This window comes from Mercenaria mercenaria, chromosome 13 (genome assembly GCF_021730395.1).
Source record: "Mercenaria mercenaria strain notata chromosome 13, MADL_Memer_1, whole genome shotgun sequence".
In the NCBI taxonomy this organism is placed as follows: Eukaryota; Metazoa; Mollusca; class Bivalvia; order Venerida; family Veneridae; genus Mercenaria; species Mercenaria mercenaria.
This window is the reverse complement of record NC_069373.1, coordinates 17,016,806-17,034,442: the sequence shown is the minus strand read 5'-3', so window position 1 is coordinate 17,034,442 and position 17,637 is coordinate 17,016,806. Positions and strand designations below refer to the sequence as shown.

The 17,637-nt window shown below is 34.5% G+C and overlaps 1 protein-coding gene across 1 annotated transcript; it reads right to left on the bottom strand.

Moving 5' to 3' along the window:
- Positions 1-16,098: 16,098 nt before the first annotated feature.
- LOC123530498 (bursicon-like) lies at positions 16,099-16,545 on the bottom strand. Its single transcript, XM_045311273.1, has one exon. The coding sequence runs from the start codon at positions 16,543-16,545 to the stop codon at positions 16,099-16,101; it is 447 nt and encodes a 148-aa protein (XP_045167208.1).
- Positions 16,546-17,637: the final 1,092 nt, after the last annotated feature.

The following is a 17,637-nucleotide window of genomic DNA, read 5'->3' as shown; positions in this document are numbered from 1 at the left end:
AACTCCTCACTCCTTTTATGAATTTGTCACACGTTAAGAAACATATGTTGTAATAAAATTTCAACAAATTTCTGAATCTCTGTCCATTATTTGAAAAGTCACATAAGTACGCATAAATGTTTTGTTTTTATCAAACGCAAAATGTCATTTGTAAAGCTTACAGAGGATTAGATAATGAACATTTATTTCTCTTTGGTCAAATACTAAACTGCAATATACAGTTGTGATGCTTTTCTTGCCATATATCGAAATTTGCTACCAAACCGAGTCTGCTATTATTCTGCTTGGTTGCATTCTTTGCTTCCAAAGGATATTTTTACAGATTTTATTTACTAGATATTTTGTGACTTTTCAAATCAATGATATGATTTCACAGCTTTACTAGATTAGCTTGAATATTCAAAGCTTATATGCTACCTATAGATCCAGATATGTAAACAAAAATACGGGTGCTCGGTCCAAAGATAATTCATGAAAAAGAAGAATATATGTATGGGTTAAGACACGAAAAAGAATAATAAATTAGTACAACACGGATGATAAGCATTTTCCCAAAGAATTGCATAAACTGTTGTCGAGAATCTAATACACGAGTACATCCAGCGTTTTAAGTGTTGAACAGCCAGCGTTATTGCTTTAGAAAACAGATAGGCTTTGTTCTAAAATAATTCACAAGAATGATATAAAATAAGCAGCAATATAAGTATTCAAACTGATATTTAATTGAGCAATCGGACCTATACATTTTATTCAGCCTTATGACTGAATGAAATAAGGTAAATATACAGCCACGAAAAGGTCCATTAAAATCTACATTGTGGATATTTGTGGAAAATGTCATCAAAGAGAAGCTCAATCTAAAAATTGTCCGGAGGACTAATATTTTCAAATTTGTCTAACAAAAAGTCAGGTACACAACTATATGTTTTTATTTGCTACGGTTTAATAAAATTCAACGTTGTAGGACAATATTTATTTCAAATGTACTGTACTACCTTAAATGACACACATGGCAAATTGTAAAACAAGTAAACAATTTAAGCTTTGACTGTCATCTGTTCATGGCCGCATTATTTCATTAGTAGTTGTTATACGAGGGATGTATTTTAATACGAATGAGTAGTGGCCATTTCCGCATTATACCACAAAACACTACAGATATATTAAAGCACAGACTTACCATTGAAAGAACGTGGGATAAAGAAACACAGTAAAAACGTAAAGCATGTCATACAGTTACATTTCATTATTAATGTACCCCATGAAATTTCGACATCACTTGGAGGCATCACAGCGAGATATAGTAAATGCCAAGAAGTACTTATTTTGTTACAGTGATCCAACAAAAAGGTAGTGCTTTCCTGTCATTATAAAATACCATGTCAGTCTGCCATTCAGGCCGATCAAAATGTATAATCATTAGTTAGTTGAAAATGAACAGATCACTGATGAGTTGAACCAAGTGTTAAACAATATTTCATAATACAGAAATCAGCAATTCATTATGCCTAATAATGTGAAAATTGATGTTGATTGATTCCATTGTCTGTTTTACATATTAGCTATTAATTTAACAACTTATAACCTGTATACGAATATACACGAGACAACGGTGTCTATGCTGCCGATGAATTCTTAAGCTGTTTAGATGTATTTTCATTATGTAAAATGTATTATCCGATATAGTAAGGCGTCCAAGGGCGTTGAGATATACGAAAATATATGAAAATATGAAAATAAGCATTTCATACGACACAGTCATGGTTCTAACTTATTATGACTAGTGTTTGCAGAGGTTTAAGACGGAGGATGCATTTGTATGGTATCATTTTTTTTTATTTGATAATCATTTGAGCCGTGCCATGAAAAAACCAACATAGTTGGTTTGCGACCAGCATGGATCCAGACCAGCCTGCGCATCCGCGCAGTCTGGTCAGGATCCATGCTGTTCGCTAACAGTTTCTCCAATTCCAATAGGCTTTAAAAGCGAACAGCATGGATCCTGACCAGACTGCGCGGATGCGCAGGCTGGTCTGGATCCATGCTGGTCGAAAACCCACTATGTTGGTTTTCTCATGGCACGGCTCATTTTAAGATTTATTATATCTCGTTACTGTGTAACAGCTCTTACATGCAATTCAGATTGAGCTATTAATAATGAAACGCTTCTGTATATATACAACTAACAAACGACACACCAATAGCTGAGGCATCATTAGCTGTCAAACATGGTTGTCACAATTTGGCAAAAACATAGCTTTCATGTTTTTCTGCATTCCAGAAAATGATATACCATTTAGAAATAACGAATAGGAAAAATGTACATTTGAATTTAAATCACAACTTACCTTTCTATTCTGCAGCCAATGTTAAACTGGCATTGTGTCCCAATTTTTTTTTGACAAGGCTTGTAGTAGCACTCATCAGCCCCGCAAGATGCAGAATATATCAAAAGAATAATCAAGGATATGATAAAACTACTATCGTTTCTGGTACCTGAAAAAGGCAAAGTAAGCACAAGTTGCTGACCATAGAAAATGCCTAAAAATAAATCGCCTGTCGTGATGAAAGTCCTGCTTAAGTGGATCTAGAAGTACTTATTTAAATGATGACTTAAGTATTTTAAAAATATTCATTCTCAGATAATGAACATAGATATACAATTTATAAAGTATCAATAAGAGAGAGTTAAGAATAATGTGTAAGTAAGTGAGATTCACTCAGTTGAATTTACAAAGTGCAGAGCATGTGAAAAATCTCAGGGTTTTAAGTTGAATAGGCACAAACATTTGGTAAAATACTACTTAAAGTTAATTAGTTAAAGCCTAACCCCTACCATACTGGACACGACTGATTCTGCCTTTGAGACCAGTGCAGTCTGATCATGACCTGCACTGTTCGCCATTCAGTCAGTATATTTTTGGCATGCACCCCTTTTAACAGTTAATGGTACTGTCCAAAATGAAAGACGGACAAGTTCATTATAGAATTTAGCAGGGTAAAGCTTAAATTTGAAAATCTGAAATATTTCCTCACGCTAGCCATGATTGTGATGCAGTATTTCAAGCTGCTGTCAATGCAATGATTTTAGACCGCATTGACAATTATTGGTAGGAACAGAAAAAAATAAACACATTTAATATAATAAGTCTCAGTAATTCTATAACTGAACTGGTATAAATAATCCTATATCAGAAATATAGAAGTCACAAACTGAAGAAATAACCGGAGACCAATCCCATGAAATAAAAATGTGCACTAAAATAGAAATGTAGACAAAGCAAGTATTTAACAAATATCCCATTGATGAAACATAAAAGAGAATCTTACCTTCTGATTTTTTAGACTCCATCTTATGCCTGTGTTTTCCCAACATATCCAAAAAAAGTTGTACAGTAACAAGATTGACAAATAGTTTTGAATAATGAATGTGTGTACCTCGTCAAGTGCGAATACTTCGGCAGGAAGTACAAAATGATTGTGTTTCCGGTACTTCGTAATGGAATGTCAATTACTTTAATTAAAATAACAAAAACAAAACACACACAAAAAAACCAACAACAAAAATAATAAAAACGCCAACAAAGCAGAAACATTATTTCCTGACATCTTTCCGTATGCTTCCATTTAAATCGTATCTTTCCGTATGCTTCCATTTAAATCGTACCTTTCCGTATGCTTTCATTTAAATCGTACCTTTCCGTATGCTTCCATTTAAATCGTACCTTTCCGTATGCTTCCATTTAATTCGTACCTTTCCGTATGCTTCCATTTAAATCGTATCTTTCCGTATGCTTCCATTTAAATCGTATCTTTCCGTATGCTTTCATTTAAATTTTATTATGCACAGCGACAATATGGTGACTGCTTGCAACAACCTTTTGCGTGAACCGGGAATTGAAAGAAATAATCAGGCTGAATTTTATTTCATCCAAATACAATATCATCTTAAATAATACTGACATTTTATGAGTATTGTCTATTTTCAAATTGATATTTATAGACATTTCGTTTGATTGTGACGTTTGTGTCTGTTTAACCTATAGCCTGCTGAATTTATAAAATGTACTGGACCATCATTCAATTTGAGCAATACCATTCATTATTCGAAGGGTTGTTCACTGAAAATTTACTGACTGAATAGCGAACAGTGCAGACCATGATCAGCTTGCGTGGAGTGCAGGCTGATCTTGGTCTGCACTTGTTCGCAAAGGCAGCAGCAGGCTAAAGGTTAAATAAATGTGCGTTTGGAAGCTTCTGTATAAGACACTGATAAAAGTGGTGTTCAGTCATTGTCGTTAGTCTCAGGCAATGACGAATGTCTAGTTCTATTTCAGACAAGTCGTCCACGGGATGCCTATGAAAATGGTCTGCAGCTACGTTCCTAATAAACGTTCAAATACGTTATATATTCTAGTAGACGGACGTGTGTGTTTCATATTGTCATGAAAACTAGGTATTTTTAAACAATACATTTATCAATTCACCATTTCAAAGTGTACATTGTTATAAACATACTTTCAATTTCACTGGTATGGAAAAAAAAGCCTAGAAAGCTGACAAACTAGTAATGAAAAAAAAAAGTTTTCTACATAAAAAGAACACTTTCACAAAAACACATGCATATATGCACCAATCAAGAAAACAGAGATATATGTCGCCTAAAAATCTCAGAACTATTTAATAATTGTGGCATTAAGTCGTTATTTGTGAAGTTTCAGCGTTACACGAGGTAAAATAGGTATGTTTCGTTTGAAACCATTTTAAAGAGCATGGAACAAACAATTACATGTAAAAAAAAAATATTTTTCCCTCGTGACCGCCATATTTTACATTTTGAAAACATCTCATCTGATGATTTAATAATAAAAAATAGTGTACTTCTGCAATAATAAAAAACAATTAGCTGTAGGCAGAACAAAATTTCTTGTCACTGAAAGGGAATGGAAAGGGTAAATAACACCGACAAAATGCCCTTGGTATGGGCCAGCTAATTTGAACTACATTTATAGTAACATGAAAAAAAAAGTATATCTATTATTTATATCAGGAGAATACTGTTACAACTGTTGCTGCAGTCAGTCAGGAAATGTAATTTTCTACCATACAAAATAGCAAAGAAACAAGGAATTTTCATAAGTTGACCTGTGTTTTTTTCCCGAAGAAGGAAAACATATCTACTGTTCTCAGAAAAGCAAAAATAGTGGTGATAATTGATGTGAAATCAGATAATTCTCCTTAAAACGTCATGAGAAACGACAGATGTGTGGTAAAAATGGAAACAGAGAAGCCGAATATAAACATGTCTATAGTACCAGCGGGATGGAAATAAGTTTCTGCTTAAAAATACATCTACACTTATATAGAATCTGTATCTTTGTCAAATGTGTTAAAGACAGTAACGCAATAACTATTACATGTATATGTCGATATGAATCCTGAACAAAACGTTCCGCTCATCTTTATAATTGACCCAAACTTAATCATTATTCCTGGTTCTGCTATATATTATTTCGATTCTATATGTCCTTTATGTACAAAACAAGTAGTATAAGAAATAGGTGAGCACTATTCTATTGCACATATATAGCGCCAAATATAGAAGGTCGACGTGACCTCAACGCGTAACAGTTGTTTTAACAGTATTCACATACGGGAAGTAACACGTCCCGCGAAATGACTTATACCACAGTCACACATACGGATATGTCCGTGCGTTGAGGTACGGTGCGAATTTGACTGGTCTGTGGGAGTGTGGACACGGAAAAGTACGGAGCAGTACGTCTTAGTACGGGAAAATGGTGAGAAACGGGGACAAAAAGATACAGGACGCGAATAAGTACGTATTGGTACGGCTTGCAACGTTGACCTACATTTAACTGCGCCTGTCAACTTGCCCAGCACATGGACGGAATGCGGTGAACTACGTTGAACTACGCTTAAGTACGGGTAGCCTCGGACAACTACGTTCAGCTACGGATCAATTGCATTACTACATTCGCATTCAGGGTCGGTAAATTTCATATAAATAGGCCAAATGCATCCAGCGTTTTCATTACGATTATCTTTAATACCCCAGTCACACATACGGCGTTTATAGCTACGTTTGACCACGGATAGAAACGTAGTAATCCGTATCGATTCGTACCTTAAAGTAGTAATCCGTACTAATGATAAATCCGTACGGCTCAGGTACGGATCGATACGGATTACTACGTTTCTATCCGTGGCTAGACGTAGCTATCCGCGCCGTATATGTGACTGGGTATAACACCATGTCAAACTATGGCAAGTTACGTTTCGGTACGGATAACTACGTTTAGTACGTTTAACTACGGAAGAATAAGTTTCAACCAAGTTGGACTAAAGTCATGCTCAAATGGCTAAGGATCGCTCAAACTTTTGTGCATGTTCAAAAATTGGAGAAACTTGCCGTATGTGTGACTGGGGTATTAGGAGTGCGCAGATCTGAAAAACGCGCCTGTGTAAGATTTGCGATCAAGAACCTGTAGTGGTTATAGGTGAACGGCATATTGTGTTGTTTCCACGAAGGAAATCTATTTGATGATACAAAAAAAAAAGAATAAATAAAAGCAATTTAAAGTATATTGCTAATTATATAATAAAATGACCGTGGACTGAATAACGTGTAAAAACAAATTAAAGAACAAAAAATGGCGAAAAATGCCTCATTTTACCATAATTAGTCAATAATGAGGCTTTCTGTGATAAATCCCTATCCACCCATTAATTGTGACAACGACTTCTACATAGATTATTGAATGGTTTACGGTACTGGAATTAAGAAATAATAAATATGTGCCTATATTTTATCAGTTAATAAAATATGGGCAGGAGTTCGGATGCGTAATAATTAAATCACGAGTGCGTAGCACGAGTGATTTAATATTCGCATCCGAACGACTGCCCATATTTTATTAACTGATAAAATTATTGGAACATATTTATTATTTCGATTCTAACCACGTAAATTCTTCGCGTTTTACAGCACTACATTTTAGCGCGATTGTCATTCGGCTGGCCATATGCTATTATAAAAACCTCCCCACGAATGGAAAGTGTTGCATCAAACGGAATTTTCCGATATTCAGTAAATTTTAATTAAAGTATTAAGTAGTTATTGCCGTGAAAATGTTATTTTCAATAACATCAAAGGTCGGATATAGAAATCAGAGGTAAATACTTAATTCAAGGTTTATATATGCAGTTTCTAAAAATAGTACACGTCACCTACATGATGGCACTGAAACATACACGCCAGAACATTGCGGCGGCATATAAACACGTAAAAACTTGAGTCTGGAAGATTGGAAAATTAATTATAATTTATTTACTGTCAAAGTAGAATCAAGTTGACATTTGTGGTGTCTACAACGCAGAAATTGTAAACTACACACACGACCAGACATAGATGCACTGGTGTTGAAGTTGAAACTTACCGGGCTGAAACATATTCTTACGGTAAAATATAAACAAATAAATTCATCAGTTAGATATTGTTTGTTTCAGAAAATTTGATGTACTTTTTATTACTACTACATAACACTGAAAAAGTCGAGTATTTAGTAGCAGAGTAGAATCTCAGTCGTGTTACAATCGTAGGGCGGAATGGAAGAGCTATATTTTATCGTAGATTCATGTATAGGCGATTTCGCTATATGTTTATATAGCAACTGCTGCGGATCGTGTTAGAATATATCTTAAAACGCTGATTTTATCGATATTGACTGGAATGCATATTTTTGAGGCCTTTTTAGTTTGACATCAGTTAGGGTATGTCCCTTTAATTGTGGTAAAATGAGGCATTTTTCGCCATATGTTGTCATGGTTGTTCTTTAAAATTTTATTTATTTATCATTGCTCGTTCATTGAACACATCTATGTTTCGAAAATATAATCAACTAGATAGAGTGTTTTTCCCCCTTTAACGGAGTAAAATGGTGTAATTAAGGCGTTAATCTACATCCAGACAAGAATCCGGTATATATCGCATTAAGAGGATATTATTCGTGTCTAGTAGAACATTTGTCATATCTCTGCGGGGAATTTATCTCAGTCGAAATAACAAATAAATGAGAAAATAAATAATATATGAACCGATTTAACAGATTGATACCATTTGTATTTATCAGCTCTTCCATGAGAAAATAGTTTTCATGATAACTTTCACTATCCCCATTACAGTTATTTTAATGGGGTGTTATTTTTTTTTAAATGCATCCAAAAGATGACTGATTATTTCTTTTGCAGGAAAAATCCTTTAAGTAAGTAAATGGGTGTCACTGTATTAAGGTCATTTTTTGCTTAAGAAAACATGTTTTCCCAACAGCGATTAGTTGTTGAATAATGTTATTGTTTGGAGTTCAGATGTGAAAGAACTATATCATGAGGGTGTAGCCCGTGTGATATAATAAAACGCATCTGAAGACAAACAATGATTTCATCCAAGAACAAATATATCATTGTCTGAGATGTATTATTTCGATTCTAACACGTGTCAAGGATTATTGTCTCAATCTTTGAAATTATTATCAAATATTAGCTCCCTTCGTGTGGTTTTCTTTTCTAGTACGCCGCTATGACATTTGACGACATCATAATTGTGATGTACAAACAATGCACGTGTTGCATGATAACACACAGTTGAAGTCTGCTTTGTTAAATACGGAAATAAATCTGGTCGTGTGAGAATACTTGTACAAGTTTTGGTTAAACTAGTAGTACTAAACAAAAGTGCCAGAATGTCAATTATACGCCCGTCATGTAAATGTTACAGTACAGTAAGCCCAAACAATGACACATCCAATGACATATCCAGTTCTAACAACCAGATTATAAAGTTTCAGTAATAAGCTATTTATAGAAGCAACAAAGGGAAGTAAGTCCACGAGAAATCTACATTTTGTGTCTCTAAGTCCACAAGAAAACTCCTTAACAGGTAGAGGTACCTTAAAATACACCTACAATTTGAATGTAGCATCTATCCTGTACCACAGAAAAAGAGGTCTTGGTTTTTCCCTACGGTCAGTTATAAAAAAGTTACAATATAAGTTATTTATAGTAACAAAAAAGGGAAGTTAATCCTAAAAGAAAAAAATTCTAAGTCCACACAAAAGTCGTTACCAGGTATCGATAGGTCAAAATACATCTAAAAATTGGATGTAACATGCATGTTGTACTACAGAAAAGTAGTCTTCGTTTTTCCCTACGACTAGTAATGAAAAAGTTACAATATAAGCTATTTATAGTAACAACAAATGGAAGTAATTCTAAAACTAGGGATCTGGTTCTTGCGCATGACACTCCGTCCCATAATGCTGAACATTTATGCCAAGCAACATCAAAATCCCTCCATGCATGAAGAAGAAATGCTCTGGACAATGCCATTCTCGTATCTGACCTTTGGCAGCTAAGTGTGACCTTTACCTTAGACCTAGGGACCTGGGTCTTGCACATGACACTCCGCCTCATGGTGGTGAACATTTGTGCCAAGTTACATAATATCCCTACATGTTGAAGAAGAAATGCTCCGGACAAAGTATCGACCTTTGACCTCTAAGTGTGCCCTTGGCCTTAGACCTAGGGCATTATGACACTTTGTCTCATAATGCTGAACAATTGTGCTTAGTTAAATCAAAATCACTCCATGCATGAAGAAGAAATGCTCCGGACAAAGTCATTCTTGAATTTGACCTTTGACCTCTAAGTGTGACCTTCTCCTTAGACCTAGGGACCTAGTTTTTGCGCTTGACACTCCGTCTCATGATGTTGAACATTTGTGCCAAGTTACATTAAAATCCCTCCATACATGAAAAAGACATGCTACGGACAAAACCTGTGGACGCCGCCCGTCCTCCCGCCCGCCAGGAGCGTTCTCATAATACGTCCCGTCGTTTAGACGGGCGCATAAAAAGTAATCTTCAATTCATTATCTTGTCCCTACGAAGGAATGCAATGTTTTCTGACTGTATGAAATACGGGTGTTATCCCACTAGTTGTAAAGGGAAGAAGCCGAAATAAATACTCTAAGCAAAAATGGTTCTAGGCCGCTGGCAGAAAATACGAATTTCTGTTAATGTACAAATGCTGAAAGTTCAAGATATCAAAAATAAATTTTGCCCTATGTTTCATTTATCTTAAACGAGTTAGCACGAATATAATCTAGCTCTTATCATGCTGGACACGGCTTATTCTGCCTTTGCGACCAGTGTAGATCATGATCAGCCTGCACATCCGTGCAGTCTGATCATGATATACACTGTTCGCCATTCAGTCAGTATCTTTTTGGTAAGCATCCCTTTTAACAGTTAATGGTACTGTCCAAATTGAAAGATGGACAAGTTCATTACAGAACTTCAGCAGGGAAAGGGCTAGACTACGATATAAAGCTACGTGAATACAAAGTTTTAGATATACAGCGTCTGTGCATGTTTCACGCCGAACTCAAAATATAGAAGGGTTGCACTTTTAACTTTTTTAATCACCAGATTTCGAATACATACAATTATTTTTACATTTACTAATAAATGTATAATAGATATCAGTTAAAGATTGATATCAGATCAAGATTTTCAGAAAACAAGCGTTCAAGCCGAAAAATACACACATGTTTTTCATTATTATATACATATGTTAATTAAGATCTAATTGAAATTTAATTTTTCAATTAGTATTATATCTTTGGCGGGTCAGTACGTACAAATAGTAGTAGAGATCAATCAATGACCTACCTTGCATTTATCTATACACCTGTAAGACACAAGTTAAGAGGAAGAATGAAGTAGCTTTACTTAGTGATAAGTCATTTCGTTGAATTGTCAATTTTCATGGTAGACACTGAAATAGATACTGAAGAGTTTTTTCTTGTTTTCACATATTTGACATATACGGTACCAATAATATCACATCTATATTTAAGCTTAAATAGTGGACCGGAATCTATTTTATTAGACTTAAAACATTTTCTAATGTCATACAATATGCATGTATCTTACAACTTTTTGCATTGAGAAAAGTTCTTCCCGCAAAAATCCAGTTATAATCTAGTCAATGGTTTGATACGTAGGACTATATGCAAGAGCGGCTACATGGAAATTAAATAGAAAGTTTCTTAAACAACGTGCCTCAAAATGATCAAATCAAGACTTGAGTGTTATACAGTCCATAAAATAAACAAACGTGTTTGTAAACATGGACGGATCCAAACGGAAGGGGAAGAAGCATTTTATAGAAATATTTTGATGTCAAAATACAATACATATCTTAGTCCTGACCAACCTATAAACCTGGTCAGTCTATTATATAAGTACAAAAACACGGCTGGCCCATTTAAACGAGCTGTACTTGGTCTTAATTGTTATATGTAAGCAACTAATGTTATGTTTCTAATTGTTTTTCATTATCTAAAATTTTAGGTTCTATCTCCGCAGTGCGCTTATTTTCATAGACGTAGGTTATTCTGATATACCTGCGGCTACGTGCACAAAATATTGTGTAAACACAATGTAACAAATAACTTGTAGCAGAAGCATGTTTAAATTTATTTAATCAGGACAAAAACATGAAATAACCCCAACTACATTCTTATTTGCGGGGTATAAACGAAAAATATTTTTGCTGTATTGTCTATAACATAGATCAGATATGGTAAGATTGTTTTTTTTTCTTCTTAAAATAGTCGCTTTACGTCACTGTTTGCGTGTAGTATGAAATAAGCATGAACTTTCATATGCGTAATAAAATAACAGTTGTCAAATTCGTGATATTAATAATAATTTGCGTGAGTACAATTTGAAATGATACTGAAGTGTCTACAGTAACACGTTGACTTTATAAATAAAAAATATCACATTAAGTATTGATTTTGCCGCGGAATGTCTGAGTATTGATCTAAATGTACTTGACAAACCTGCTAACCCGGCGTTGCCTATTTTGTTAATACCTTAAAAGTAATGATAATTCACTTTTTAAAATCTAGCATACATTTAGAATAAAGTGTTGTGAATAACATAATACAATTTCAGACATTAGCGAAGAAATTATTTTATTCATTTTACTGCTTTATTCCTATTTGTAAAAAGTAATAAAATACACAAATCGTCGTCGTGGTTTATTTTTACGAGGGTGATTCAATAAATTCTGTCGTTGGTATTCGTATCCCTAAATTATCAATCAGATCAAGACAATTTTCATGTCATCCATTCAAAGCTATATAAGACTTAAATTCTGCGAAGTAGTCTCCCCTTGGTATACCGCTAAAACAGTGAAAAACTGCAGAACCAAGGGCACTTCAAGCGGTACAGCGTTTATCTACGGTCATTTTCTTTAGCATGAGAAACACAGGCGCTCGAGGTCGGGAACGCAGATGTTTCGCTCCTGTACGGCCTTTATGTATTGACGGAGCTTACGGCCTTTACGAATATGGTCCAAAGTTTCCATAATCTAAACTTTTACAAATTACTCGGGTATACTAAAAATTTAATGTCACAAGGACTTAGGTGAGAAGAACAAGGTGGATGCTAAATCTAAATAATATTTTCTTGTTCTATGAAAGACTCTCTGAGTTTAATTTGACTTTTGTGGGCGAACGAATTGCTATGAATAAGCTGTATGCCTTTCTAGTCTTCACATGGACGTTTGTTAAAATAAAATATTTTGACAGCTGTTAGTCCTTTATTTTTTGTAGAACTTGCCTATGATGATTTTACCCTCTTTGCAAGGAATTCTTACAAAGGGGTCACTAAAGGGGCATATAAAACCTTCTTGGCACTTTTTGCAATTACTGACCAGACTTTACTAAGTCCTTCCTGTTTTTATGCGTCGCTTGGGATCAGAATTATAACCCAAAGTTTCATACCTAGTGAAAAACTCAGAACTTATCTTATGATTATAATTCTTACATTTCGCAGCAGCTTTTCGCGCAGTCCAAACGCTTTCCCTTTGGTTTTATGTTAACAAATGGGCGACCCATCTAGCACAAACCTTTAATTTCAAACGGTCAGTCATAACCTGATTGACGATCCTTTCTGATATGTCTACAGTGTGAGCTATTTGGCAAACATTATATCGACGTCTTTTTCTACCACGCCCCCTATCAGCAACAATATTTTTCTTTGTTGCTGCAATAACAGACCTGTCTGAAAGGTTACTGTCTTGAAAATTATTTTGACTCCTAGAAATTGTCTAACCCAACAAAATATTGTTCTTTCCTCGCTTTAGAACAACCATGGATACAATAATTCGAACAGATCTCCTTTGGAGATACCTTTATTGTAAGCCCTGATTTCTATATTTTTCTTCACGTTTCATTATGGCATTTAGATATAGCCACTGTATAGGAGTGTATAATTCAGCAATGGATAACTGGATTTAATCTGGCTTTTTTTCATAAATATTTTTTGATAAACATCTCATATTAAGTAAATGAAACTACTATGTTGTTACGTACAATAGTTTCTATGGAAGACCATTAGTGACAGAACGATGAATCACCATCGAAAACAGGTTTCCGCTATATGATATACTATTTCTAAATAAACTGTCGTGTTTATTTAATATTTATCCTACATAGTCTATGAAAACAATTGTAGATACTTGTGGAGCCTCTATCCAAAAGGAAAGACATAGGGAACGTTTCATTTAATACAACATATGGAATCCGAGCAACAGGAAAGACACGACTGGACACTTCGTTTGATCCAACCTATGACTATCCAGGAGGAAAGACACATGCGGCATATCACATCCAATAAACGAACACTGTAACTACAATACGTATGACTGATTGTGCAGTCTGTGTATATACGCTGATTTAGTAACGCTTTTGGGAGTTTGTTTGAATTTCGTCTAAAACTAGACCATAGACCCCAAAAATATTGGCTTTTATCCTGATGAATTCAATAGGGACAGTTTAATCTATTTGAAAAAGACTCTTAATGAAATATCTGTTTCCTGATTCCTTATTGTTATTTAACAACTATCTTCACTATAGACCTTACCTGAACGTACCTGAACTTACCTTCGTATACTGTGGACCCATTATTACACCTTACACATCGGTGGCAGAGGAAGAGTCCTACGCGAAGGTAACTTGAAGTATATCACACATTCGATCTGTGTACACATTAAGGTTGTTTTGTAGTGTCGGGATACTTGGCTTAGACAAACACAGAAACATTAGTTTATTTCTGACAAGAACGACGGATTTTCCACGCAATAATACGTTAAGTATAGTTGTGTGTTTATTTTAGATCGCATGTTATCTTATGATACAATTTAATAATTATAACAATTTTATATTAAGTTAATGGAGCCGTAATAACACTCGGCAATTTCCGTGTGTTTGCCTTTACTTGTTAGGCAATTCGGCTTTCTTCGGATGTAAATGTTGCTCAACGAGAACATTGTTTTTGTTTTGTAAAATCCGAAAAATGCCAAAATCCCATACAGAAAATATCAAGCATAAATTTACAGTCTCTATTCTCCGCGCGTTTTGCTTTTTCATACAACTTGTATTTGAAATGCATTTATCATGCTAGATGTTTAGCATTTCGTTCTTCAATACATTGAAATCGAAAACTAAAAAAATGTGTAGTACTCTTAATAATGATTTATGTATTTGTCCCTCATAGAATCAAATACAAGCATTTCAAAAATATTTCTTGTGTGAAGCACAAGAGTAAGAATAATAAATAGCTACTTTCGATTTTGATATAACAATGTATATATCCTTAGCAGAACCTATCAATATCGCTCTCTCAGCATACAATTTCAATTTGCAGCAGCTGGAAAAGGTCAACATGGACTTCCCTTCAATATTCTTACGAAAGTCAGTATTTTCAAATCGGCAGACATGAGTTGAACTCTCATCCTTTCTAAAGAAACGGAGTATCTACATCTCGAGTGTGGGTTTGTCGTAGATATAGTTAATTAATCGGACACACAGAACTTTATAACCATTTCTTAGTTTTCTATTGCAGCAATTAAGTAGATCAAATATATTCCAATTCGATGGCACTGAAGTTTCCATAAGTTTGCGTTGATAGCGGTGCAAAAAAAGTCATAAAAATACAGTTTTGAGAAATGTCAGCTAAAAGTGTAGCGAATGCATTGCTTATACTCAGCCCTTCAAGGTTTTGCAACACTACAAGTTTAAGTCAAAATGGCCCAAATTGCACACCTAGCGAGATCTGTCCCGTATTATATGCAAATGATTGATCTAAACGTTATATATAGATTTAAAGCATGTGACCAGAAGAAAATAATGGTGGAAAGAAAAGTATCTTGTAACCATTTACTTTTTTCGCAAATTTGAACTGATTCTAGAAGGATGGATGGCAGTTTCCGCTTCGTCTGATTTCCGATTCTTCAGGTACGATTTTAGACCCGACCGTCTACATAGAGCTAGGAAAATCGATTCAATCATTCCTTCTTTTGACACAACAATTACTCGTCCATGGGGAATCCTTAGTTCTATAAACATGATAAATAACTATTTGATGATAAATTCCTTAAAACAAATCTTTCTTTTTTATTCAGTATATTTACCCGTGCCACAAAACGAAACTGGTCCTCAGCCACTTAAGTAGGTGGAGCACTATTCGTCTATGAGAACAAGTTCTATACATACACCGCTGTGTTAAATTATTTCTGTTTCAAATCATAATTTAACGGAAATATAATTCTCTTTCGTCTATTGGTAATGATAAAAATATATGTTCAACCGGTTGGTCAGGGATCCTCACGTAAATATTTTTTTTCTACGTATATTTTATTAAACTATTTTGTCTTTTTATTTTCATAAATGTAAAGTAATTATTTCTGAAATATTCTTGTTCAATAGACCAAAGTTAAGAGTTTCTTTCTTTTAGAAAACAAAATGTCAGTTTTGAGATATTGAAAACAGCATGTACATACATCTCATCGGAGGTCTACTTCAGAATCTGCTATCAAATAGGTTTGTATCCAGTAAATATCACAGTTCGGTAGAAAGGGTTTTTCTCTAAAAATAGTGTGCATCCTTGGGATACTGAGTATACTGAAAACTAATATATTAACCTTATTTACAGACACTCATTTCTAATGAAACAATGTACGTATCCTCAGGAGATCAAGCATAGGGTTTTGCATAAATATTGCCCTTTCAGCAGAGAGAAGCCGATTTGGAGCTGCAGAACATGGCCTACACATACACCTCTTTGGGACTGCTATTGATGCCACTCTTATCTTGTAGACATTTTTATACTGTTTGTGTGGACATTTGATCCCAAACCGCTTCCGCTTCCTTCCAACATACTGACAACATTCACATTTTGTTTCAAGTTTCTTCGGATCTATTGACGACGTGGCCGTGTATGACACACATGAACCGTGACAAGCTTGTGCAAGAACTCGCACGGGAAGACAGTTTTGGAACTTGATTCTCATCTGAACATATCTCATTGAGCAGTTACTTTTAATGTCAGTAGACAGTGATTGCACTGATGAGAGAATCACGATACCCATGAGGAAGAAACATGCCCACATGTTAGATAATTCGATCTGAAACAGAAAGGATTCGATAAGCAAACGTTATATTATTTTAGGATTATATCATTTATCAGATGAAATGTTCGAAAGAGCGCATATAATGACTTTTTTTTCTGTTGAAATCAGTACAAATTAGTCAAGTGGTATCCTAGACTTACATGCCGTTAAAAACGTAAGCAACAGAAGTACACTTGCTACAAAATAATCAAAAGACATGTTAATATTTTAATTCTCTGTATAAGGACAATGAACAATTTGAATTACGTCAAACCATTTGAATTTGAAAACATATAATTATATGAATAAAGTATACCTGTTATAGTGTAATATAATATGAAAAAGTTCTACTAATAATGTATGTCTGACTCAGGGAAGGTGCTTTAATAATCGTATTCAAGATAAATCCGAAACAAAATTTAAAAAATAATCTGAGATTTCGTAAGTACATTTTCAGAATTGTAATTAATATTTCAAAAAAGTAAAGATTAGATATGTGTACTTGAGTCTCACTCTGGATAACATGCGAGCCTTTGTATACAGAAATATAAGAGGCTATATTGTTACATTGTGAATTTAAAATGAATACAGTTTTACGAAATCTGCTTGTCATTTTAAATGCCTTATCATGCTGGACACGACAGATTCTGCCTTTGCCACCAATGCAGATCATGATCAGCCTGCACATCCGTGCAGTCTGATCATGACCTGCACTGTTCGCCATTCAGTCAGTATCGTTTTGGTATGCAGCCCCTTTAATAGTTTTACTGTCAATATTGAAAGATGGACAAGTTCAATATAGAAATTTAGCAGGGTAAGGATTAAAGGCGATACTATTCTAGTAAAAAGCTAGCCTTAACCATAGTATGCCATACATATGTAAACTAGCTAACCTAACATTTATTTAAAAATAATAAAACTTGTAAAACGTACAAACTAGCTTTTATATATAAGGTTTGTGTTTTAATACATCTATTTTAAAACAGACTTTCGCACTGAAAAAAAGTTATTTCATAATTTGAGAGCGTGTATGCAGGTTTTTCAGTGACACAAAACGTGTTCTTTTGGAAGCATAGACTGCAACTTAGCACT

Excerpts from the sequence above, each read along its gene's own strand:
- LOC123530498 (XM_045311273.1), bottom strand. The coding sequence starts at position 16,545 with ATGTGGGCATGTTTCTTCCTCATGGGTATCGTGATTCTCTCATCAGTG.